We start from the raw sequence: 26,996 nt of genomic DNA on the forward strand, positions 1-26,996 counted from the left end.
TACCATTAGCCCTTTCAGGGGGCTTGCTGAAGCCACGCGGGGGGGGGGAGGTCCACGTGGGTTCCCTCTCCCCCCACCGGCCTTCTTCATCACTACTGCGGCTGGGTAACTTGAGCATTTTCGGCCCTTTCGGGCCTCTGTAAGAGCACGTGGCCGCCATTTTGGCGGCTGCCACGCCTGTGCCAATGCCCTCTGTGAGGCCATGGCCTCGCAGAGGGCATTGGCGCATGCATGGCGGCTGGTCTGGCCTCGAACCAAACCGGGCCAGACGGTTCCATGTACACCCCTAATCTGCTTGGCATGTGGTAAGCCCCAGGTTTTAGCCCTGGCATCTCTAGGTCAGACTGGGAAAGACGCCTGTCTGAAACTTTGGAGAACTGCTGCCAGTCAGTGTAGACAATGCTGAGCTAGAAGGGCCAGTGGTCTGGCTTGGTATACGGCAGCTTCCTATGTTCAGTAGTGGTTAGGGTGCAAACAATGGGATTTGTAACTGGCATGATGTGCTAGGCAAGCTCTTCTGCTAGCAAGTGACCACTGCCTAAGGCCCACTCAGTCTTGTAAATGTGATAGGTCCCTAAAATCTGGATGGTTGTGTCAAACCCCTCTTCCCACCTTTCTGAAAGATCCTGATGGAATTCCAACAGTTTGTGTAAGAGCAGCTCCAGATTTTTACGGCCCTCCTTGCAGCAAAAGACCTACCACTTTTCTATAGGAAAACTGTGACTATAGATTACCTATTCTTCCAATCCTCATGTCACCCTTCCTGCTGTTCTGTCCAATCTGCAGGAAAAGTGGCTAGAATCAGAAAATAATTAGAAAATAATTCTGCACAAGTGAAATTTTTGTGAGCTGTGCATTCATGCAGTGAAAGAGGCTGCTTCCAGGCATTCAATTCCTCCCCTCCCCCAGGGGCATAGACTTCTCAGTTTCCTGGGTGGTGGTGGCACAGGGCACATGGAAAGAGAGCTGGTCTTGTGGTAGCAAGCATGAACTGTCCCCTTTGCTAAGCAGGGTCTGCCCTGGTTTGCATTTGAATGGGAGACTGTATATGTGAGTACTGTAAGGTATTCTCCTTAGGGGATGGGGCCGCTTTGGGGAAGAGTACCTGCATCCTTCCAAGTGCCCTGGCATCTCCAAGATAGGGCTGAGAGATAATCCTGCCTGAAACCTTGAGAAGCAACTGCCAGGCTGTGTAGACAATAATGAGCTTGATAGACCAATAATCTGCCTCGGTCTAAGGCAGCAGAGATATGCACAAAACTGGGTTGCCTGGTTCAGTTCAAGACCAGACTCGAACTGGACTAGGCATGTTTGGCTTTGGATATCCCTGAACACCCCCCAGTTCTGTTTGGGTTCAGGTGAGTTTCGTGTGTATGTATTCTCTGTGTGTGTGTGTGTGTGACTGCCTCCTACTCCAGAAGCTTCTCCAAGGCCACAGCAGGGCCCCTGCTGGCCTCCATTTATTTGCAATAGAGTTGTGAATAGTTATTCACAAATAGTCTAGTTTGGGCAGACTTCAGCCCGTCCTGGGCCTCACTTCTGTGGTGGTGGCCATTCTGGAGGCCACGAATGGGCCTCTGCATGGCCTGGTCCCAATACCTAACAACTTGAGCAGCTGTTGACTTTGATTTCCAAATCCAGCAGGCCAGGCCAGAGCCCAAAGGTAGGGGTGTGTGTGTGTGTGTGTGTGTGTGTGTGTGTGTGTGTGTGTGTAAAAAAAAGATAAAATAATTACTTATTTTAGAAAGATAAAATACCCCATGCTCTCCTGCAGCTTTACCTTGCTATGGATCAGGGAAGGGCACCGTGTAGACCAAACTATCTCAATTAATCCACATGGGTGGAATAGGAATTCCTCCCACATTCCACAGGGAGGGAGGAAACATGAGGAGAATTTGCATCCCAGTGCTAATGTTCACTGATCATTGAAAGACATTAGCCTGGTCATTTCAAACTGGTCAAGCGAGGTACCACTAGCTTTTCTCCTTGTTAGGCTTATAATCAGAGAATCATAGAGGGCCCTCATTTAATCCAACCCCTTTAAACTCATAACAGTTTCTGACCTGGCAGTCTGTGGAACTGAGGCCCTGCCCCATGGCCCCAAAGTAACATAGGAATTGGTGCGGTGGGGGTGGGGCTATGTGGCACTATTCAGGGAGTATTTATTTCCTCTAGTGGGGCATGTTAGGATCTTTGCTCATGCTCAAAACCATTCAGCTCATGCTACACAGTACAATAAGCAGTCACCTGCGTTAGGCAACAGTACAAAAGCAAATAGCTAAAAGAGCCAGTCTGGTTAGAGTGCTGGACTAGGACCGGGGAGACCCGAGTTCAAATCCCCATTCAGCCATGAAACTAGCTGGGTGACTCTGGGCCAGTCACTTCTCTCTCAGCCTAACCTACTTCACAGGGTTGTTGTGAAAGAGAAATTCAAGTATGTAGTACACTGCTTTGGGCTCCTTGGAGGAAGAGTGGGATATAAATGTAATAATAATAATAACAACTACTTTTCCCCATAGTGCATAATTAATATATCAAATTCTCTGCCATGGGATGTGGTGATGGCCACCAGCTTGGATTGCTTTGAAAGGGGCTTGGACAAATTCAGGTCTATCAATAGCTACTAGTCTGGTGGCTATAGGACACCTCCAGTCTCAGAGGCAAGATGCCTCTAAATATCAGTTTCAGGGGAGCAACAGCAAGAGAGAGAGAGCATGCCCCCACCTCTTGCCTGTGGGCCTCTCGGAGGCATTTGGTGGGCCACTGTGTGAAACAGGATGCTGGACTAGATAGGCCTTGGGCCTGATCCAGCAGGGTTGTTCTTATGAATTCTACCAGCCCTAGTAATCTTTCTTTCCCTCCCTCCAGACACTTTCCCCAATGTTTCTTCACAGGCAGTATTACACCCCCCCCCCCACAGTCCACCTTAAGTGGCACAGTGGGGAAATCCTTGACTAACAAGCAGAAGGTTGCCAGTTCGAATCCCCACTGGTACTATATCGGGCAGCAGCAATATAGAAAAGATGCTGAAAGGCATCATCTCATACTGCAGGGGAGGGTGCAATGGTAAACACCTCCTTTATTCTACCAAAGAAAACCGCATGACTCTGTGGGTGCCAGGAGTCGAAATCAACTTGATGGACACTTTACTTTTATTATCCCTTGCCTGCCGAAAGTCCTCCTCTCTGTCTTATCTTTGCCTTATTGTTTGTCTTATCAAACAAAACAAGCAGCATGCTTCCTAAGAACTTACTGATTTGCTACAAAGACAACATAGGAGTGACTGATGAACTTGACAGCATGAAAGAAAAAGGTTTAATTGTAAACTGCCCTGAGCCATTTCGGAAGGGCGGTATAAAAAATAAATAAATAAATAAATAAATAAATAAATAAATAAATAAATAGGGCTTGCTGGTGCTACCTGAAAAGCCAAAGGCAGGGGCATTGCCCACGCTGGGAAATCGGGGGTGGCGGTGGGGTGGGGCTTGAGCCCTGAAATCGCCCCCACCAAGTTTATGCCTCTGCCTCTCCCCATCAAGACCATGCTATCACTTCCATAATCCTTAATCCACCTTTCCCGATGGTTTCTGGATCATTCTTGTGGCATTGAGGTTATAGTTAATCTGACAGCATTGCCTTAAAATATTTTTCTAAATTTACTGTCAGAACACTTCTGTTCTCCAAAAGAGCCAATAATCTGACACTGTGACATTTCTCCTGGCATTTCTGTAAGGCAGAACGGCAGCATGTAACAGGTGGCGATATATAGAAAATAATATTTCTGCATGTATCGTATTTCTGCATGTATCGGAAGGGCCATGATAGATCTTTAACTTCCCAGCAGAGTTCCATAGCTATGGAATAAAGGCAACATTTATGCGCTGGCAACAAATTTATTGTAAGCTGCTGATGCGTAGAGCTACCATGATAAAGTTAGCCTCGAATTAGTTACAAGGGCTGATGCTATCTGTAGGTGGATTGATAAAAAGCCTCCAAAGAGAAGAAATTAGCTTCTTAAGCAAGTGCTAAAGCAATGGGTTGCACTCTGTTGGGTTCAATCAAACCATATCACTCTATGTCAAATGAAAGGCAGTCTGCAGTGATCTATTAGGACACAGCATGGTCTGACTTGGTGTAATGCAATATCTCTGAAATGGAGTATGTAGAAGTGCTTTTGCGCACGTTAAGTGGTCCCTATCGCACTGTGCTTCTCCAAATAAAATGCTTTTGCAGGGGGTGTGACCACAGCCAAATACTAAGCAGCTCTTCTCCTTTCCTCCTTAGCATTTTATTAAAACATCTAAATTCGAATACAGTGCTTGAAGTGGGGGTTGGGGAGAGAAAAAGGATAAGACAAAACAAACATGCAATACATCAATTCTTAAAAACAGTGGTGTGCTTGTAAGGAGGGGAGCTCCTGGCCTGCACAATATTTTAAGCTGCTGTCCTAAACATGCTTAGGTAAAGTGTGCTGTCAAGTCTATTTCGACTCCTAGCGCCCACAGAGCCCTGTGGGGTTTTTTGGTAGAATACAGGAGGGGTTTACCATTGCCATCTCCCATGCAGTTTGAAATGTTGCCTTTCAGTATCTTCCTATACCGCTGCTGCCCAATATAGTAACAGCAGGGATTCAAACCAAGCAGAAAGTTAGACAAGCATTTCCCCACTGTGCCACTTACTAGGAAGTAAATACTATGGAGCACACTAGGACTTGCTTCTGAGTACATACGCTGAAGCTTAAGTGGTTACTCTTCCAGGTGAAACATTAACCCTTAAACAGCGGCCCTCCAGTTGTCTTTGGCCAATAACTCCCGTCATGCCTGGCTACTGTGGCTGCAGATGATGGGAGTCGTAGGCCAACAATAGCTGTAAGGCCACCGTTGGACAGCCCTGCTCTAGTGGCTGTTGCTGGTGTTTCCTTTGTGTTGTTGTTTTCCCTGATTGTGAGCCCTATTGAGACAGGGAACCATTTTTTTCCTATCTAAACTGCATTGAGAACTTTTGCTGGAAAAGGAATCTATCAATATTCATATTAGTACCATAGTATATTTGCCAGACTATGGGAGACCCCTATATCAGGCAGCAGTGATATAGGAAAGATGCTGAAAGGCATCATCTCATACTGCGTGGGAGAGGGCAATGGTAAACCCCTCCTGTATTCTACCAAAGACAACCATAGGGCTCTGTGGGCGCCAGGAGTCAACACTGACTCGACAGCTCACTTTAAGTTTCTGAGCAGTCACGGATGGCAACCCTATGCATTACAATAGTCTAACCATGAAAAAATGGAGGTATAAATTGAAAGAAAAGTGTTTCTGCCCCATGAAAAAAAACTTCAACCTTATTTATTTATTTACCAACTCAACTGCACACTTTACCTTTAATACGCACTGAAACAAGCCCCCCACTACCACACACCATAATACCTGCATAGGGTACTCTATATGAGGACAGCTACTCCTTTAGGTGTAAAGACATGAGAGCTAAGAACTCAAGTGCAGTATTGTATTCCAAATTATTTAGCAGAATGTGTAAAACAGAGCATGTGCTCTGTTGGAGTTGGTCTAAGAGAAGACATCTATGCCCACTGTGTCTCTTTCTACTTTTCTCCCCAGACAAAAATGCCATGGATCTTGGGATATCTATAAATTGATTTCTAAAAACCCATTGCATCTGGAAGTGTCACTGGGAGACCAGCAGATGGTCATCATTGGATGATGTATGACTTGCAGCAGATATTCTTAACCACAGAGTGAGTGATGACTTCTGTATTAAAGGAGCAGAGGAACAGATTGTTTTCATTCAGCACTCTGCCTTTATGAATCTGACATGGGACTTTTATGCACAGCAGGTTTTACTGTGAGTTTATGGGGAGGCTTTACTGTGAACTCAAAGTTGTCCCAAAAAACCGCTACAAATAGTGGATTTGTTTTTACCCTGGATATTAATCGGGCTACACTCTAATGTGCAGTGAAAAACCCAAATTGTATGTGAACTGCTCCCCAGTGGCGTATTGGGGGGAAACGGCGCCCAGGGCAAGCTCTGGCCCTGAAATGGCGCCCCCCGGCCCCCACATACCTGTGCCGGCGCGGCGGCGCCCCAGGTGGCAGATCGCCGGTGGTGGCGGCGATTCGGCGGTGGCGGGCGGCGGCGGGTTGCCCGCCAAGTGCGGCAGCAGTGGCGGCGATTCGGTGGTGGCGGGCGGCAGCGGGTCGCCCGCCAAGTGCGGCGGCGGTGGCGGGTGGTAGCGGCAGGTCATCCGCCGAGTGCGGCAGTGGCTGGTGGCTGGCGGCGATTGGCTGTAGTGGCCTGAGCGGCGGCGGATCGCCCTCCGAGGAGTGCAGGCAGAGCGACGCCGAGGCCTGCTCCCTGATCACTCAGAGGGACTTTGGGGTAAATCTAGCTGATATGTGAATGCATCCCCTCCATTCCAGAGGAGATGCAAGTTAAAGGGCTTCCAAAGCCCCGTTTGAAAAGCCTCATGGTGATCGAAGGCAAATATTGGCATAGTATGCTATCCCTACAACCTTCTTCATGCCCTTGCTATCTCTCTTCCTCCTCTGAGGCCTTATACACTTGTCAAAGATTTGTATTCAGGTGGGTGGCTTATATGTCGGGGCTCAGCTTAAGTTTTGAAAAACTGGAATTGTGCTCATATTGGCGATGGAATGCTGCAGCTGACATTCATGGGCTCACACAAGATCCATGACATAAAGTCATGAGCACTGCCACAGATGATATCTGTGATCTATGGGCTCATGATTTCTGTTGCTCCTGTGAATGAAGGCTGATTATGTCTTTTATGTATTGTGAAAATTCGCAATAACAGTAAATTTAATTATTGGAGCAGCCAGTATACATGATGTGATCTCCTGGCACTTTTAAAAAACTTAAAATGAGCTGGGAAAGAGGGGGTTCTACTGGGGTAGTGACGCTGGGAGATAATAAAGGAGGATAATGCTTTCCTACCATGCCATTTTTCTGAATCAATATGCCCCTGAATCAGCTGCTACAATTCATGCCGGGGGTAAAATGTCAGGCACAGTACAGGAAATTTGACCCTAAGCTACCATTAATACAGGGATTTTTACATGGCACTTACACAGATGTACAGCACAATGTCTGAATGGGGCTAATTTGAGGTTTCTCAAGGGGAAAGAAATTCTGGACATTCTAAAAATAATGAAGGATTTGTACTTTCTTTATCCATACATCTGTTGCTGTTGTTGTTTTTTAATTCTGTCCCAATTATTTGTCTCCTGCATTCAGACAATACCCAGAAGTTTGAGGAACATGAAGCTCAAGTCCATTATATTGCTTCTTCTTCTTACTCTCTGGATGTGCCAATAAAGAATTTAGGGCGCCCAGCCACGCACAATGAGCTGCTAGACATTCCAAAGTGGAACAGTGATAGAATGTTGGATAAGGAACTTCTGGGTTCCAATTCCCTTTTGGGAGCTAAAGTGCGTAAGAGAGCCCCAATGCTGTTTGTATTTTTTTGGATTGTCCCACCGCCCACAAAACCCCCCACTCAAAGTAGCTTTGGGAGGGAAGATTTAGAGTAAGTAATGGGTGACACAGTAGGAAACTCTATTCCTTATCTGCTATTTCTCTCACATTAGACTTTTATGCAGCTGCATCACACTGCTGGGTCTTGTTCAGCTTGTGATTGATTGTACTCCAATATCCTTTTCATGTTCAACTGCAAAGCCAAGTATTTTCCAATCCTATATCCGTGGGGTTTTTTAAAAAAAAAAAAAAAAATCCCCAAATGTAGAAATTCAAATATGTCTCTGTTGAATTTCATTTTGTTAATGTCAGTCCAGTTTTCCATTTTTATCAAGATCATTTTTTAAATTTTATTTCTGACTTCTGAGCTGTCAGCTATCCCTCCCAGTTTTGTGTCATCTTCAGATTTGATAAGAGTTCCCACCATCCCTTCATCTAAGTAATTAAAAACAATGTTGCAGGATACTGGGCTCAGGACAGTGTTTAGGTGACTCTGCTTCTTCTTCAATTTAAATTACTCCTCCTGAAGCTGGTTTTCTTTTTGAAAAAATGTGTTGGGGCTCTCTTAGCAGATGTAGATATGTCATATGTGTATGACATGATATGTCAGGGATTCTCAGCCTTGGGTCTCCAAATGTTATTGGACTTCAACTCCCATAATCCCCAGCCCCAATGGCCTTTAGTTCGGAATTATGGGAGTTGAAGTCCAACAACATCTGGGGACCCAAGGTTGAGAATCCCTGTGATATGTCATGTGTAGTTAGACCTTCAGCTGTGAAGCTCACGAGGTGACCTTGGAGAAACCACTGAGCCTCTTCTCATAATCTGTGAGAAGGGCTCCAGAGTGGGCTACGAGGAAGGCAGGTTAAACCTACCTTCCCCGCAGACGATCAAGGTGCCGTTGCTGGCAGGGGCGTAGCTATAATTGAGCGAAAGGGTTCAAAGAACACGGGCCCCCAGCTCCCGAGGGCCCTCCAGCTCCATCCCTCCCTATTTTCTACATTATCTCCTACATTCTGGGGGGCCTCCAGAGAGAGGGATGACCACAGACCCCCTCTCCTCTAGCTACGCCCGTGGGCTGGGCACACTTCCCGCACACCCAGATGATTCGCCGCACATTGAGGAAGTGGGGAGGGTCGGGGGCAAGGATGTGTCATCCCGACCCCCAGAAATACCATGAGTGTGCAGTGCATCATGGGGATACCCTCTTCTATCCCTGGGCTCCCCACAGATGATTTAAAAACCCACTGAGGTTAAGGGAGTGCTTGGTCCCTTAACCTCGTTTTCAAGAGTGGCTCTTTAGGCAGGCTTGCTGCCATGTTGCTGCCAGGATTGGTCTGATCCTGGCGGTTCACATGTGTGTGCAAAACTGGGTTGGGCTCCCTTAGCCCAGTTTTGCCTGGTGAATAGCCTCATAGTCTGACATCTTATCCGACTTGAAGGCTTTCTGTGAGGCGGTTGGGTGGGGTGGGGGGATCCCACATAAGCTATCCTCAGGTGCTTGGAGGAGGGGCAAATGTAATAAATAAACAAAGGCAAGTATATTTGTAAATGATCTGCTATACTTTTATTCATAAACATATATCCTAGAAAGAAATCAACATGTTGCAGTCTATGCACACGAACATTTGTTTCTGGCATCACCAGTGCCTGCCAAACTATCAAAGATGTTCCCACACATTGGAACATTATACAACCTTGATAGTTAGTACTGTGTGGGAGGACAGGATGCACTGGTAGGGGACCCTGATCTCAAAAGCCTTTTCCACTAATTAGAAAATTGACAGGAGGAGTGATTGAACACAAATTAAATAGAAGTGCTTTTAAACTTTAAGTCTGACACATTTGACATTTTCTTCTTCTACATCCCCTGAGAATTCCTCAGGAATATAACTAACGTGCTGTGTGGATGTTCTTTTTAAAATGCAATTTCCATAATAAAGCACCATCTCCTTAAAAAAACAAAAACCCTACAACACTCTTATTATAAATAGCAAAAGAACACTTCAGGTGATGCAGTGATGCTTCTTAAAGTGAATCATGGGTACCTCTCTTCCTTCTGAAGTGTACTTTAATCAGTAGTATCAGGTAGGCTGTCATGTACTGTGCTGCTGAAAAAGAAGAAAATCGGGACGTTTTACTATAGATACACGTCAAGGACTAGCAAGGCCTCAACAGGTGAATTGCATGTAATTTTGTACATCCTGCTATACAAAGAATATTGAAAATAGACAAGAAGGGGTAAAAGGGAACGATATGGGCCTTAGGAACTACAACTTTGAGAAAATTAGTTTTATATTCAACATGGGGGGACGTGTTTTTGCAAAAAAGGTATTTGATTGATGCATATGAAATGATAAGAGACATGGAGAAAGAGATTGCTATGAAAGTGTTCCAGTGGGTAATCATATCTAGGAGAGGAAATTATAAGTCTAAAAGTGAAAAGCCTAGAAGAGAACAGAAAATGTACATAGTTCTCCTTCCGTGCAGCTTCTTGTTTTATAACTACTTCTCTTGTAAACACAAAGTAATATTAAGCAGGTTTAACTAAGGTTTTATTCAGAAGCAACTCCATTGTTTTCTCCTTCTCCTTTTTTTTTTTTCTGCCTCCACCCCCCCTCCTCCCACCCACACTATATGCAGGATCTCCACTGGGACAAATGTCCAAACAACAAAACACAAAAGATTACTAGATAGAATACAACACTTATTAGTACTACTACAGTATATGGGAAATGGTTGAGCCGTGTTAATGAAATGAAAAACAACAACATTGGTGGTTCACAGACTCATGTCAAATGCCAACAAGAAAAGAAATTATTCCTAGTACTCCTTCACACAGTGTGCAATTAACAGGGAATTCATTGCCACACAATGTGGTGATGGCTGGTAGCTTAGACAACTTTACAAAAAGGATACGTTTAAAAGATAGGTCAATCGATAGCTAATAACTGTAACGCTTCACCCCACCAAATTAAAAATTGTGAATGTGACAAGTCAATGGATATTTTCAAACACAAGTATTATATCAGTGTATTGAACTGTTAAATGGACCATCAGTGTAACTGTAATATCATCTATTGTGTTATCACATTAACAGAACAAGTTTTATATGGTGCATACAAGTGGCAGTGCAATCTAACCCCGCATCAGAAATGGGGCATGCGAGGTGTGTTGAACTTGGGTCACAATTTACGAGTTTCTTATAGGATCTGCAGTGGGACAAAATAATTAAAATGAAGGGTAAAAGCCCCAGGCTTTTGAGACGACCTCAAATGTGACAACTCCACTCTCCTCCCTGTTGGGTGAAAGAACACATGATGGCTAAAGGCTCTTCAAAGCTATGGAGTTTATTCCATTGAGGGAAGATTCTGATTGCCTCTGCTACGGCTCCCCAAGCTCCAAAGCAATGAGTGAGTGAGCTAGACAATTCCATTCCTAAGCACGCTATGGCATCTGAGGGGCAATTCCCTAGAAATCTCCTTTCACACCAATAGTGCCTCCAGGTGAACACCTTTAGTTCAACTAAAGGCTCCCTTACCTGTACTCACCTGCCAGTGTGACTAGGCTCTACGCGAGTTACAAGCAACCATTTTAGATTAGACCCTAAAGACTATGGTAAGAACTAGGCTAAAAATCTAGACACCATGATGTCATATTTTAATGTTGTGTATATTTCTTTTCTTTTTCTCTTTGTACTATGAACCTGCCTCATTCCATTTCCTGAATTTGGTTTTTCTCATCCTTTTTTATTGCCACTTGTGCAATTTTGTAGTCAGACCAATAAATGTTAACAGCTTGTATTAAAGATTTTACATCTCTTCTGTTAAAAGCACTTAACACAAACATAGCTCCTTGTAAAGAACTTCTGATGAGATGAATAGCTGCCTTATACTGCATTGTCAAGGTTTAGCTGTAGGAAAATATGTAGTTTAAAGCATCCATTAGATTTATATATGACAAGAATTAGCAACTAGTCATATTAAAAATATATAAATCTAATTTCATTTTGTTTATGGGGCAAGTTCATGTGCACTATATGACACATATAGTCAAATAATCTGTGCTGATTATTTTCAGGATAGACCTTTTGGATTTAGTTACAAAGTAAACCTCCTTCCTATGCAGATGACAATAACCAAATTACACTTTCATTACATTACGCTCATGTTATATATAATGTTTCACACAAAAAAATTTAACCTTTGATATAAACTAATACTAGCCTCTATTAAAAATAATTATGATTTACATCAGAACCCTATGTTAACAATAATTGTAATTAAATGCTAGTGTTAGGTTATATCAAAGATTAAAAAAACTTGTTCTAAGTAGAACTAATGGAGTCTACTTTCTGCTTCTTTCAAGATTCTGAATCTTCCAACATTCCCATAACAATCTCCTTGGGCTGTCTGCCATGTACTTTGGTTTCTATTGGTGTCAGGGTCCCACCTTGGGAACCCCTTAATGAGGACACTGAAGCATTATGAAAACCATTCAGGTAACCCCCACTGGAAACCCTGAGAACATCTCTTGATGGAAGTCTTTTGAGGGGGATTTAAAAAATGACCATGACTTAAAGGTCTACTGGCAAAAGAGGCTTGGAGTAGCTACAAGACCTAAAGCTCTTACTACAACAGGACTATGATGACCAGCAAGGAAGAGGAGGAATGTGGTGGGTGAAAAGGTTTTCCTAGAACTTAGTTACATTAGTTCTGGGATTGCACAGGTTTCTAAAGTTTAAGAATATTTTATGTCAAGTCTAAAAAAGCTTAAAACCCCATTTGTGGATTTGATTCTTTTTCTAGTCTTCATGGACTACAGTGGCACTCATCATGGTCATGCGAGTGGCCTCTGCGCATAAGCAAAGGTCACTAAAATGGATCCCATGTGTGCACAGAGGCCAAAACAGGGCTGAAGAAGGCCTGAACTGGGCGGCTGGTAGCCCTGCCCACTCTGGGGGAGGCTGGCAGGGTAGGGGGGAGCTGCCGCCCACACTTGTATGTACTTACTTACTCCTCTCCCACCCACTTTACCCTTAGGCAAGCTGCCCTGCCCCTTTACTGATAAAGGGGAATCTTCACAGGATAACTCTTTACCTATAGAGCTCCGAGCCGGCTCAGTTCGAACTGGTTCCAGTTCGATTCAAATTCAGACCAGCTGAGGCTGGTCCAGTATGTCCCCAAACCTGTCGAGCCGAACCCAGCTTGACATCAAGCCCTGCTCAAACTGATCCGGCTCATACACCCCTACTGTCATATCAGAAATCCTTAAAATAATGCCCCATAGTTGGCATACCAGTTCGATATTCCTATAGGACTGATAAGATTGCACAGACCTAGTGGGTGCTACTAAAAAAGCTTTAAGATTGGGTTAATTTAGGGGATTTTTTCTCTCCCTATAGTCTGTTTGTTGGTAGGTAATGTTGAGGGTTATGAAAGAGAACAATGGTGAATTGATCTGAGTACAGAAGAATTTTAGGAATTTAAAGTGCCCTTGAGCAAACCTGAGCTTGAAGAAGTCTATTGTCAGCTCTAGTATTAGGGCTTGCTTTGGTTATTGAAAGTTTAATATTAAAATACAATGAAAACATGGATGGGGGGCAGGGTTATATTAGGGCACAAAGATGCATGCATGTTTGTTTGTTTATTTTTATTTATTTATCAAATTTGTACACTGCCCCGAACTTTCATCTCTAGGCGGTTAACAATAGCATAAAACCAGTTAAAAACATATTCAAAAACTTAAAAACAATTTAACAATTTAAAATTGTTTCACAAGCAATGTTGGTTATCAACATCCAAGTTATACCACGTTATACAATTTTACTCCAGTTGCAACTGAAATGCAGTTGGTAGTTACAATTTCTTTGGATGGTGGTATGATTTCAGTGCAGTCTTATATGTCTGAATGTATCTTGCCTATTTCAGTGCGGTCTTATACATCTGAATGTATCTTGCCTATTTTGGATCTGAATGTCCTTTCAAGAACGTTTTACATTATATGTTAATTTTCTTATCTATTGTGCTTACCCGGGCCCGGGGTCCAAAAGTGGGCCTGGGAGCCAAAGTATTAACTGTAACCTATATTACACATTATTGCAACAGTTCATAGCTTATCTATAGAACTTTCATGGCCTAATGATTATAACTATGATTGCCAGCTTGGCTAAGCCTATTCAAAAGATCAGGCATCACATATTGTATGTTTTGATAAGCCAATGATTTTCTGCTACAAAGAAACTTAAGTAGGTATGCTATGCTAAGTAGGTATGAAAATACAACGGTGCACATGCAAAAATACAAAAACAATGCTCAACAGCAATTTTTTTCACTTTGCGGTTGTCACACACTCAACTGATGTGGAAATGATGCTGCTGAATGCATACTTGAAGCAATAACCTTTTCTGGAACAATTCAAACTGTGTACCACCTGCTGAGTTCCAGTCCTAAGTGGTGGGAATTACTACAAAACTGTATTGGTTGTTCTCTTCGTGGTATGTCTGAAACAAGATGGTCAGATCATGCTGAATGTGTAAAGCCTTTTGCAGCTCACTTGCCTGGCATTAAATTGGCACTGGAAGACCTCCTAGAACTATATTTGATGACCAAAACAAGAAATGAAGTCCATGGAGTTTTATTATATGTGACATCTTTTGCCTGTGTGTTAATGTCAGCTGTGTGGTACAAAATATTAGCTGGCATAGATATTTGCAACAAGGTCATCCAAGCTAGAGATGCCATACTGGATGCTGAAGTAGCAAACATAGAAACTCTCCTCAAAGATCTGACAAAACTTTGAAACAACTGGAAATGCATGTGGAATGAAGCCAAATTGGTTGCATTAAACCTAATGATAGAAATAAAACTCTCCCATAGATGTGGTGGAGTTAGGCGCAAGAGGGCAAGGCCATATGATGACAGCACACCTGATGCTAACTTGGAGGAAATGAATGACACAGATGATACGCCAGAAGAGGCCTACTTCAGAAAGTGTGTGTTTTACGTTTTGGTAGACAATGTTATAACAGGATTAACTGTCTGCTTCAATACTGTTGAGCAGTTGGCAGAAAATTTTGATTTCTTGTGGAAATATCTCACCAAGTCTGAAAGTGATGTGGAGAGAAAAGCTTTATCTTTATCAGAGCAATATCCTGCTGACCTTAACGGTGATGAATTTGGAAAAGAAATTCAACTTTTACCCTCAGTACATAAAGCAAATTTTGTAAATGCACAGTTAAAGCCATCAGATCTGTTGAACTTGTTAACAGAGTACAGACTTAGTGGCCTGTTTCCAAATGTTTGTGTTAGCTTAAGAATACTAGTAACAATTCCAGCAACAGCAGCTTCAGCAGAGAGGTCATTTAGCAAACTCAAGCTGATTAAGAATTATTTAAGGTCTACAATGTCTCAGGAACATCTTGTGGATTTGGCCAGGCTAAGTATTGAATCAAACATTGCCAGAACAATTAATTTTCATGCTGTGATTTGAAATTTTTCACAAAAAAAGACCAAGAAAGCTCTTTTCTAAAAAAAGTAAATACTAAGCCTATCGACCTTTAAAAAAACTTTTAACTAATAATTATGTTTTCTGATTATCTGATTTGCATTGCAATATAAAAGGATGATTCAATGTGAATTCTTTCTCATCTGTATTGTAGCATAAACAAAGATGTTCAAATGTGCTTTCTTCTCTCTGATCCTCTTTTATTTTGTTTTATTTTATTTATATTCATCATGGAGGGAGTATAGAAGCATAAGGCCTCAAATTCAGAAAATCAACAGAGTGCTCCATTCCACCCCTCTCTCATCTTCCCTACCCGTTTTGGCCTTACAGGCTACAGGTCATGGCATAAAACCATAGGCGTAACGGGGGGCACGTGCCCCGGGCGCCATTGAGGTGGGGGCGCCATGCCAGCTGCTGCCACCCCCACCCCATTGCCCACCTGCCCAGCCCCAGGGCCCCTCAGCCACTTGCCTCCAGCTCCGGCCTAGGATCGGCAGCGAGGCCTAGGATCGGAGCAGCCTGCAAACTGCAGAGCTCTTCTCTCCCCGCCTCTCAGCTGATCGGCGGGTGGGCCGGGCTTCCAGAGAGGCCTCCGAGTAGGCCTCCCTGAAGCCTGAACTCGGCAGGCCCCAGCAAGCCAGGAAGGAGGCTGGCAGAGCTCCCTGCAGCAGACCCTCCCTGCAGCAGACCAGACCATCCAGCACAGCTTTTGCAAGGTAGGCTGGGAATTCCTTTTTGTGCTTACCCCCATATATAGGGATCTGCTTGCCATAGGGCTTTGATAGGGGGGGTGGGGCGAGACTGAGAAGTCTCTGAATATTTAATTTAAAACAGACTGAAAAATGTGCTGGCTTTAAAAACAAAAACTATCTAAGGCCTATAAGTGGCTTGTTTCATGTCAGAAAATCACAAAAACGTCTGGAACAAATATTTATTTATTTATTCATTCATTCTTTCTTTCATTTATAAATGCACTTATGTTCAAGTTGTTTTGCAACCCAGAAGGTCTGAGTGAGAACTGTGAAGCATGTGTTGTGCTTTTATTTTATTTTATTTTTCTTGTGTGTGAACTGCTCTCCAATAACTTGCAGGGACTTCAGGGTAAATCTGGCCAACATGTGAATGCAGCACCTCCATTCCAGAGGAGATGTGTGTTAAAGGGCTTTAAAAGCCTCGTGTGAAAAACCTCCTGGAATCAAACTTTACTGAATTTGTTCAGAATTCTGAGAAAACAAACATAGGCTCACCCTGCATGTTTGAAAGTCTCCTTTGCTAATCTGCAGCGAGGGGGCCATTTTAATAATTAGCATTGCCAGTGTGTTCTAGGCATGAAAAGTAGCACAAATATATAGTACTTAATGTATATCACCTATATACTGTGAAGTGTGCATGTGTGTATTCAGTGAAATGTATTTCCAGGCAGCATACTTATTTTGAAATATCAGACTTAAATCCTTGGGGGCCTGGGATGTGTGGAGGCCCTGGACTTTGAGGGGCTGGGGGCCCATTTTAAAATCCCATCTTGGCCCATTCCAACCTTGCTATGCCCCTGGCGGTCACTACACATGGGTTTCTGCACAATACCTGCACAGAAGAAACTTCCATGTAGAAAATGTGTCTCTTGTCAATTGACCCTGAATTTTTCCATCCATGACTGGGATATTTGAGAGTTAGAGTCAATAATAAAAGAACAGCACACTTGGGTGAAGGACACATTAGGATGGTTGCCCCCAAAGGTTATTGGATCCAATAGGATTCCAAGAAGCCTTGGAAGGCTTTAAGGTTGGTTCTGCCAGTGATTCTGTTGATGCCATTGTTCAGACTTGGAATAATGAACTTACTAGGGCAGTAGACACAATCGAATAAACTTGACGTTAGGCACACAGGGTGTGCCCTGAACGAACACCCCCCCTACAAGCTACAAGCGAGTGCTTGCCAATCATTTTCAAGCAGTGTTTGCTGCCTGAAAGCGTCTATTCTCCTTTCTCTCCCTCCAGAGGTGACATCATGTGACATCACGCGCAAAGGGGACATGACCTCAAGCTCCAAGGAGCCCGAGCGAGCGCTTCTGTGTCATTTCAGGCAGCGCTTGCTGCCTGAAAGCATCTATGCCAGAGGTCCAACCATACTGGACAGGTCTCACCAGAGGAGCCAGACAAAGAGTGCCTCTCCCATCAACAATATGGTGAGATGTAACTGTAATAAATCTATACTGGATCGGTCGGCGCCTGGGTCAACAAGGACCACGCCAGGTGCTGGAGTCCCTGGACATCTGGTGGCAAGTGGGCTACAGGACTCAGGATCTTCAGTTGAGCAACCAGGGCTTGAGACTGCAAGGTTACTGGAAGAAACATCACTTAAACGGAAAAAATATATGATTTATTATTATTATTTATTTTTTTATTTACACAGTCAGACAGGTGTTATGGACTGGTTTGTTTTATCCAGACATTGAGTCCTTCCCAAGGACCTGGGATGGCTGAATTTTATTGTCAATGTTGTTGCTATTGTTATAGATATCGTCGCAGAATATAGGCTGTTCCCAGTAAAGTTGCTTTATTATTATTATTATTATTATTTATTTATTAATTAATTAATTAGATTTCTATACCGCCCTTACAAAAATGGCTCAGGGCGGTTTACACGGAGAAGTAACAAATAAATAAGATGGATCCCTGTCCCCAAAGGGCTCACAATGCACCTGCAGGGAGTGGTTCCGTGCACACCACTACTCTAAAGTCAGGCAGTCAGGCCTTCATGTACTTTCATTTGGTTGTGATTACAAATTACACACACACACACACACACACACACACACACACTATCTAATTTGCAATAACAAATATTTCTAAATGCATTTTACATAGCAAATGGAATATGAAACAATTCCCTGTCCCAGAAGGCTTCCTTCTCTAAAAAGAAGTCCAAGGGAGACATTAACAAGATCCTCTGGGAAGGTTGCAGTTCTAAATTGAATAGGCACAGTTGCTCTCCCCTCGCGAAAAATAGGACCATCTCCCCTTTAAAAAATGTGCCCCTTTTAAAGTTAGCAGGGTGGTTGGCAGCATTCTAACCGGCTCAGAACTCTAGAGAGGAGTTGCCGTGGCGCCCAGCTCAAACGCTCACAGGTCTTCCTTTGGCGAGGAAGGCAGCTTGAAGACCTGGATCTTTGCACGCTACGCTCTTGAGCCATACATACTGGTACATGCTACAGTACTTCGCAGATACATGTAAGTATATGCTATTAAGAGCTCCCACCTTCCCAAAGAGTAAGAAGTCCAGTGGTAGCGCTGCACCATTTTCTTTGGCTAAGAAAGCACTTGAGAATTATATTGTCCATGTAATAATGGGTTGTATTTCCAAGACTAAAAGCAGAGCATAGCTGAAGCCATGGACTTCTGTCGCAGACAGTAAAACTGCTGATCCTGCCTCAGATTCCCAAAGAGAACAATTGCTTGGACTCACAGCTTTCCAGGCTGCTTCTGGTCCAGCTAAACCTAAACTACCTCAGATTCTCTCTCCCTGTCTCTGCACCTGTGAATTCCCCCACTCTCTTCTGACTGATTTAATCCTCCTCCACCAGTTGCTTTAAAAATATAGCAACTGAAGGCTGCTGAGAAAAGGCCATTCATTGAGGTCATTTACAGAATCAAAAAATGGGTTCTCCCTGGTTTTGGGAACTCCAAATTTTCAGTTGTGAGGAACAAGGTAAGAGGAAATCCTAGGTAGAAGTGATTGTGTGGAAGCAAGGTTGTGGGAAACGCTACCCAGGTTTTCCTCCTACATTGTTTCCACAGAATCACTTCTACCCGGGTTTCCACCTACCTTGCTTAATCACAAAATTGGGAGCACATGGTACACACCTGCCAAACCCTGCTACAACACAGGTTTTGGTTGTGTGAATGACCCAGTGACTTTGGTTAGATGTCTGTGAGAGAAAACTGCAGCAAAAGGACCATTCACGGTAATCAAGATAGCCAAGCTTGTGTGGGTGGGTGCAGATGCTGCTCAAAGTATAGAATCCGCTCCTTTTCTGGGCACGTAACCTTTCAACCTAGTATTTGAATCTTGACCTGTTGACCGCTTTCCCAGGAGCCTTTTCTACTTCCTTGTAAAAGGACTGTTGGGAGCTTGGTGGTGGGGCAGTTTAAGTAGCTTCCAGAAGTCTGCATTCAAAGGTGGGGAAACAGTTCCTGACACTTATAATGGAAGAGGCAGCAGACTTCCATTCTTACGTTTGCAGGTGGGATATGTGATGTTCTAGAACAAGGTTCAAAGCTGAACAGGGTCCTAATTGGTGTCACTCCTTGTCCAAACTTTAAAAGATGTACTTACATGTGTATAATGGCATATACATATATATGTGTGTGTGTGTGTGTTTTATCCCAGTAAATCTGCAGTTTCCAAGATGGGCGACGTCGTAATGAATACCGTAGCGTCAACTGGTGCAGTATTAAAAATTAAGAAATGCCTGGCTGAGGTCAGCTTCTTTCAACTCTGTGCCTTTTTCCTGAGCCTTAGTGGGTGGCTTATGTGTATGACATCCGCAATCCTTGTCCAGTGGAGAGTGTGGCACTTTAGTAACCACTATGGTGGAACCAGCATTGCTTGGATTGGGATTTGGGAAATCTGCCGTGTCGATGAAGATCCGTCTATTGATGAGCAAAATCGCATGAACTGTACAGCATTCAGCAATCTACACACCTTCCTCCCCAGTGAGATTATAGCTGCCCAGAATCTCATGGTACTCGCTACCATTGCGGGGGCAGTGCAAACAGGCTTTCTCTCTGTGGCCTTCTCAAATATATATAGGAAGGAAAAACAGAGAAAACACGTTGCCAACCTTTTTTTGATTGCAGGCCTTCTAAATTTATCATCGGGAATAGGTGTCTTCATTCCAATTGTTTGGAATATGGTTTCCGTCTTGTCAGAAGTGCCAATTTTCTTCCCTGAATATTTCCATTTACCACATAAACCAGAATACCAGTATGTTGGAGCTGCGCTTCTGGTTGGGCTGATTTCTGCTATTTTCCAGATCTTGAGCGGATGTTTTATTCTGCGCAGTAAGCACTTGGCAGTCAAGAAAATATCAGCAATGGCAACAGAGGCATCTGCAAGGGCAAGTGAAACCACTCTTTGTCAAAAGTGTTCATTGTCCTTAGTGCCTAAAACCCCAAAGCCAGAGGAATCTGCTTCTGTGACCATCGACAGCCCATTGGACGTGCGACGCACTGAAAACCCATCTGTGATTGTCCAGATGGATAACTTCTCTGAAGACGTGACCAATCCCAGAGAGCCTGTTCCATCATTGCCCCAAAGTCACATTATATTGGTGACGCCATACATTGAACCAACAGTTGGTGATGAATCTAAATAATCAGATTCTAAACACACCAGGACATGAACTGTGAACATTTGAAAGTTATTGAAACCTTTGAAAGGGATAGTGGGTCTGTTTATGTTGCAGGAATATTTATTTGTTTGTTTGTTTGTTTGTTTATTGCTGTAGGGGTTGTTTTTATACTTTGGGGATAACGTTTGTGCTGTTAACAATAATGGTTGTTTTCATGGTATAGGCTACAATTATCTTTGATAGTTTTGTGTTTCTCATCTTTTATTAAAAAATATCCACCTATTTTAATCACATGGTTGGCTCTGGCTATTTCATTAGTATGAAACAATGTACAATACCTTGATAACTAAAGTGCCACCCGGTCACATCACTGCCCTGCCTGAATACCCAAACCACAAGCAATTCAGGGGGTGGGGAGTTCCAACTATCATGAAATTACCACTTTAATGATGGAACACCTATGTTGTAAGGTTCTTACTCTAGTGTTTCTGGCTGATCTGCCAATGAAAGCAATTAACTATCCAAAATGATAGAAGGGATGATTAGTTTCTAAAGCTAGAAAAGACAAAGCGAGAGTATATTTGTGAGAAGAACCATGGACCGATGTTCTCACTAACCATGCAGAAGTGCTGCATGCAAAGTACCTGCATGCAAAACACATAGATGGAATCTAGAGCCTCACTGATTAGAACCTATAAGTACTTAGGTTTAGTTTTTCATGCAAATGGGACATGGGGAACATGCTGCAGCAAGTGCTCAGAGGAGCGCATCTGCTATATTAACCTTTTTCCACACTAAAGGGGGATATTTTATCCCAGAGGCTTTTAAGGTATAACATGCTAAAATATTGGCACAAATCTGTTCCACCTGTAATTTCAAACCTATGGAAGTGGTCCAGTCTAGATTCCTTCATGCCATATTTCAGGTGCCTAGATGTGTCTCGAATGCCATCCTATACCTTTAAGCATAACCAGAGTGGAGGCCCTGGGATGGCCTGGGCCATTTAATTGCTGGTTCAAATTACATTTCTGCCATCAGGGCCTTGCCCCCCTGGTACTGAAGGATGAGTTCCACTCTAACTGGTGTAAGAACTTCTATGATAAATTGGGTAAATATGGCTTCTCTCCACACTACTTATTTTCATTGGGATATGAGGCTGCCAAAGAAATTATTAAACAAATAGTGGATATGGAGAAGTAAGTTGATTTAATTTATGTTGCCCCCAGTAGTATTCCAGACGGTTTCCCAAACTACCTTCAGCCAGCTGTGTACTTCACAAATGTGACCACTCTAAATCAGAGGAGAGCTTTCTGACTGGTGCGGTTTAATGCCCTGCTTTCTGCCATTTTGGGTGACAGATTTAAGAAAATACTGCTCAGGAACTGGCTATGTCCATGCTGCTTGGACAATATTGAAACCATTTCACATGTTGTTCTATATTGTTCATATAATTATAGGGCCATTGCCTAGATTGAACCACTTTCTAAAAATATGCCAGGTTGATCGGAAGAATACTACATTCATTCATTCATTCATTCATTAAAATTTTCCTATATACCACCTCCTCCAAAGACTCTAGGTGGTGAACAACAATACCAATAACAATTAATACAATAATAATAAATAAATAAATAATAAAAGGGCAAACACCTGATGAAACAGGTAGGTCTTAAGAAGGGCCTTAAAAGAAGGGGCTGAATGAATCTGGCGGGGGGAGAGTGTTCCAAAGAACTCTTATCTCCTTCCTTCTGGCAGACCAGTATATAGCCATTACAGCTGGAGTAGCAAGATGCTATGTGGCAGCTTGTAAACTGAGACAGGAGCAATTGACTAATTGTGATTGAGATCTCTGTATACTTTGATGTTCTATTATCTAGCTCTGTTGTTTTGATCTTATTTTGTTTTATCTTGATTGCTACTTTTATTTTTATTTGTTGATTGCTGGTCAGTGACCATAATAGATTCATTCATTCATAGAGCCTCACTGAGCAGGGGCCATGTTCCCTGTAGCCAGGATTCCCAAAAGTTGTTAACTACAGCTCCCATCATCTTCAGCTGCAATGGCCCCTGGCTGGAGATTACGGAGTTGTAGTCAACCACATCTGGGAACCCCTGTTACAGGGAACACTGGTGGTGTTAATGAAACTGTCCTGGGGTGATTGGTGAACACCGCTAAATTTGCATTTGGGCTTGCATGGGGAAATTAGCTCAGAGAGGACAGTTCCAGGTCAGATTAAATCTGTTCAAAGTTGTGGACCCAGGAAATGACTGAGGCAAGATACAAGTTTCAAAATCAAAAATCTTTATTGTAGGATGGGGTACAGCTGAAAGAAATGTGTGGTTAAAGCAGTATTACTATTAAAGATACACTCATCTGCAATGAGGCGTTTTAGCTCAAAGTCCTAATTGTATAAATCCCCAGGTGGGCAAGAGAAAGAGGACTTTAGAGCAGGAGGAGGTGGGATTTTAGAACAGGAATAGGGATAGATATGGACCCAGCAAGGGGCAAATGTTTATATCACTTGATCTGGACGAAGAGACCTCAGACCTCCTGGAAGACCCAAAGGACCTCGTTCCTCGGGGACAGCTCGGTCAGAGGCTGGGGTGAGAAGGATGGAAGGGTTAGTTGATGGGGTGAATCCACAAGGGTGCTTCCTCTGTGGAACCTGGTTCCTATGTTGGTGAAGAAGACTGGGCAGATCAGGCTAGGCAAGAAAACTGATCTGGCAAGTGGCACAAAGAACTGAGCAGCGGCCATGTTCCCTGTAGCCAGGATTCCCAGAAGTTGTCAACTACAGCTCCCATCATCAGGAATTGCTGAGGCACGCCAAGGCTGTTTGTCATGAAAATAGAGTGCATAGATGCGAGAAGAGGAAATTTGCACCAACGGAGAGTCCAGTAATCCAATCAGTACTTTTAATGGGTGCATCCTCAGTCCTTATCGCCAACTCAACCTCTTTTGTGAGGGGGGAGATTTACCTCATAGAGTGTTATCTGCGTTCTTCCTGCTGAGTTAATTGGCACATTAGCTTGCTGCTATTCTTTGCAAAAAGAGGGGAAGAGCTGCGGCAGGTTCACTCCAAGTGCAGAGTGGCCTTGGCTGGAAGTTAACTTGCTTCATTTAACTTCTGGGGTCTACTTAGGGCAGGGATTCTCAATGTTGAGTCCCCAGATGTTATTGGACTTCAACTCCCCTAATTCCCAACCAAAGGTCACTGGGGCTGGGGATTATGGGAGTTGAAGTTCAATAACATATGGGGACTCAACGTTGAGAATCCCTGACTTAGGATACCCAGAGAGGGAGGGGATGCATCTGCTCCCCTTTCCAATTTGCTTATTAGGAGCCAAATCTAGGGGAATTTGGCTCACTGTCAACTAAGTGACCTGTCCCCATGTGCCACAAAATCACCTTAAGGCTGTTGCTTGAACTTTTGACAGTGCACTTTAAGGTCCTGTCAATAAGCACGCCTTCTCCCGATGATGTTTACATGGAGAAATAGATTTGGGTGTCATCAGCATACTGATAAGACCCTGCACCATAATCTCCTGATTATCTCTCCCAGTTGTTTCATGTAGATGTTAAGCAACATTGGAGACAATATGAAGCCCTGAGGGACACCATACAAAAGTTCAGATTTTGAAGAACAACAGTCTCCAAGGGACACCATCTGGAACCTGCCTGAGAAGTAGGAGCAGAACCACCACAAAGCAATGCCTCCCACCCCAAACCCACTCAGATGTTCCAGAAGGATACTATGGTCAATAGTACTGAAAACTGCCAAGAGGTCCCAAAAGACCAACAGAGTCACACTCCCTCTGTCAATTCCCAATTGGAGACCAGCCATCACACCAACCAAAACAGTCTGCACTCCATAGCCCACCCAAAAGCCAACCTGAAATGGGACTAGATAGTCAGTTTCCTCCAAGACTGCCTGGTGCTCGGAGGCCACCTGTTGCAGGGGAGTAACAGCAGGAGAGAGGGCATGCCCTCAACTCCTGCCTGTGGCTTCCAGCGGCATCTGTTGGGCAACTGTGCGAAACAGGATGCTAGACTAGATGGGCCATGGGCCTGATCTAGCAAGGCTGTTCTTATATTCTTATGTTTCTTATGTTCTCTCAGTTACCTTGCCCAACCATGGAAGGTTGCAGACAGGCCTATAGTTGCTTAACTCTTAGGGAACCAAGGCAGGCTTCTTCAGAGGAGTCCTAATAATTGCCTCCTTAAGGCGAGGAGGCATCCTGCTCTCCCTCAGAGAAGCATTATAATCTCACAGGCCTTCTACAACAACCCCCCCCCCCCGCCAGATAGTATGAGCCATGTTGGGCTAGGGTCAAAAGAAAAGGTGGTAGGCCGCACCGTTCCAAACAGCTTGTCCACATCCTCAGGAGTCACAAACTGGAACTGATCCAACTTAACGACTTAAGAGGAGTTGCTGGACACCTCCACATCACACTCTGTAGTAATTGTGGGGCACATACTAGTACTCTTACAACCCTAGACAACTCTGTTGGACGTGAGCTTGCAAACACAATACGTGCAGAAAATAATTGCTTCTTTGCCACATGTATTGCCTGAGCATAGATCTTCAAATGCTCTTTGTGTTGCAATCTGTTGGATTCGAGTTAAATATTTTCCCATTTGTGCTCCAGTCATCTACCTTGCTGCTTCAGCCCCCGTAGTTCTTCTCTGTACCAAGGGGTCAATTTTGAAGTGGGTAAAAGAGGATGCCTAGAAGATATCCTGTCTACTGCCCTGGTGAGCTTGCTGTTCTCTACTAGTGCATCAACAGGATCACCAGCAGAGTCAACACTAAATCCCTCTAAGGCTTCTTGGGATCCTATTGGATCCAATGGGCTTCTCAGATGGAACTTCCTAATACTCCCCTCATCCCTGTGAAGGAGGGGCATGACTGTGAGTCCAACCTTAACCAGATGGTGGTCCATCTAGTTCCCATCTGGAATATGTGTTTGCAAAGAGGAATCAGGGAGTTGTGCAAGTGAACTTAGCAAAGAATTGTGCTGGGAAGGCACATCAAATGCCAAGGAATGTGGACAGTGAGTGACCTGCACGGAATATGCTCTGTTTGTTTTCTTACCCTAAGAGAACAGGAATTCACCTCTATAGGGATGAAAGACACATTAGGTTGGTCTGCCCAAGAACGTTATTGGATCCAATAGAAGCCTTGGAAGGGTTTTGAGTTTGCTCTGCCGATGATTCTGTCAACACTCTGGTGCAAAGCTGGAATAACACACTCACTAGAGCAGTAGACACAATCACAACCTGCTTCAAAATTAGCCTTGTGGTATTCAGAAGAATTGCAGGAGCTGAAGCAGCAAAATAGATGGCGAGAGTGCATAAAGGAAAAGACTCAACTCGAATCCAACTGGTTACAGCATGGGCAGCAACAGCAATGAATATTTATATACTACTTTTCCATACAAGTTTCCAAAGTGATTTGTATAGAGAAATAAATAAAGATGAATAAGCACATCTGAAGTTCTGTTGTCTGGATCTGTTTGTCATGCAGCAAAGAAGCAATTCTCTTCTCCCTGCATTTCTTCTGCAAGTTCATGTCCAGAGGAGTTGTCTAGGGTTGTGAGGGTGCTAGTACAAGCCCCTCCCCCTTGAATCCAAATTTGGAACCATCCGTTATCTGCTGAGACACTTTTAATGATCTTTGCATGTGGACAAAATCTCTCCTATTAAGGCCAAACTGGATTCTATAATTAGGACAGAGTCTGTTATGGGTAGGGATGTGCACCGAACCGTGGAGGTGTGGTCCAGTGCCGGAAGGGGTCTCCCTTTAAGGGGGGGGGGTTTGCACTTACCCCTCCCACTACTTTCCCCCCACTGGCACTCCCTTTTTCTGAAATGATTTTGGGGCGGCAGCGTTCCTCCCTGCCACCCCTGCCCCCATTGTTAGCTGAAAATACAGGAAGTCACAAGTGCACATGTGCCTGCTGCCACACCCACGACCCCACCGTGCACATCAGTGCAACGTGCGTGGTTGGCGCACGCGCACTGCAGCGGGTGGACTTGCACTTGTGACTTCCGGTATTTCTGGCTAACAACAGGGGCAGGGGCAGCGGGGAGGAATGCTGCTGCCCCAAAATCATTTCAGAAAAAGGGAGTGCCGGTGGGGGGAAAGTGGCGGGATGGGTAAGTGTAACCCCAAGCCCTTAAAGTACCACACCCACCCCCACTGGCACCGGACCGCTGGACCAGACCCCATTTGAACCGGTTTGGAGGCCTCTAACACGGCCTCGTGCACATCCCTTTTGGGGATCTACAGCAACTCCTCTTATGCGGTCAGACTAGATAACTTTCAGTTTGTGACTCCTAAGGATGTGGACAAGCTGTTTTGAACTGTGCAACTATCACCTATTCTCTTGACCCTTGCTCAACTTGGCTTATTTTATCTAACAATCAGATTATCTGAGAGGGTCTGGTAAACATAATAAATACTTCTCTGAGGAAGGGCAGGATGCCGCCTTGTCTTAAGGAGACTATCGTTAGAATATACTGGGGGGGGGGGAGAACCTACATTGGACCCCTCAGATTTAGGCAACTATAGGCCCATCTCTAATGTTCAAAGGTTGGGCAAGGTGATTGAGAGAGTGGTGGCCT

At 43.9% G+C, this 26,996-nt stretch overlaps 1 protein-coding gene and 1 long non-coding RNA gene across 5 annotated transcripts; both read left to right on the plus strand.

Moving 5' to 3' along the window:
* Positions 1-1,238: 1,238 nt before the first annotated feature.
* Positions 1,239-7,325, plus strand: LOC128350862 (uncharacterized). Its single transcript, XR_008319478.1, has 3 exons — positions 1,239-1,358; positions 5,616-5,752; positions 7,270-7,325. It is a non-coding gene; the product is annotated as an uncharacterized LOC128350862 (long non-coding RNA).
* Positions 7,326-15,180: 7,855 nt separating this feature from the next.
* On the plus strand, positions 15,181-20,659 carry LOC128350859 (claudin-34-like). 4 transcript variants are annotated; one of them, XM_053309681.1, is made up of 3 exons: positions 15,181-15,731; positions 17,013-18,245; positions 19,405-20,659. In XM_053309681.1, the coding sequence occupies exon 3, from the start codon at positions 19,424-19,426 to the stop codon at positions 20,390-20,392; it is 969 nt and encodes a 322-aa protein (XP_053165656.1). In that variant the 5' UTR covers positions 15,181-15,731; positions 17,013-18,245; positions 19,405-19,423; the 3' UTR covers positions 20,393-20,659. The 4 variants fall into 4 exon arrangements, with proteins under 4 accessions (XP_053165656.1, XP_053165657.1, XP_053165654.1 ...); XM_053309682.1 differs by having other exon boundaries at positions 17,013-17,200; positions 18,062-20,659; XM_053309679.1 differs by having other exon boundaries at positions 17,013-17,200.
* The last annotated feature ends 6,337 nt before the right edge of the window (positions 20,660-26,996 follow it).

Source organism: Hemicordylus capensis, chromosome 3, assembly GCF_027244095.1.
Source record: "Hemicordylus capensis ecotype Gifberg chromosome 3, rHemCap1.1.pri, whole genome shotgun sequence".
Taxonomy (NCBI): domain Eukaryota; kingdom Metazoa; phylum Chordata; class Lepidosauria; order Squamata; family Cordylidae; genus Hemicordylus; species Hemicordylus capensis.

Excerpts from the sequence above, each read along its gene's own strand:
- LOC128350859 (XM_053309679.1), top strand. The coding sequence starts at position 17,124 with ATGCCAGAGGTCCAACCATACTGGACAGGTCTCACCAGAGGAGCCAGA. Across the intron at positions 17,201-19,404 it reads CCTCTCCCATCAACAATATG|TAAATCTGCAGTTTCCAAGA; the intron begins GTGAGATGTAAC and ends GTTTTATCCCAG.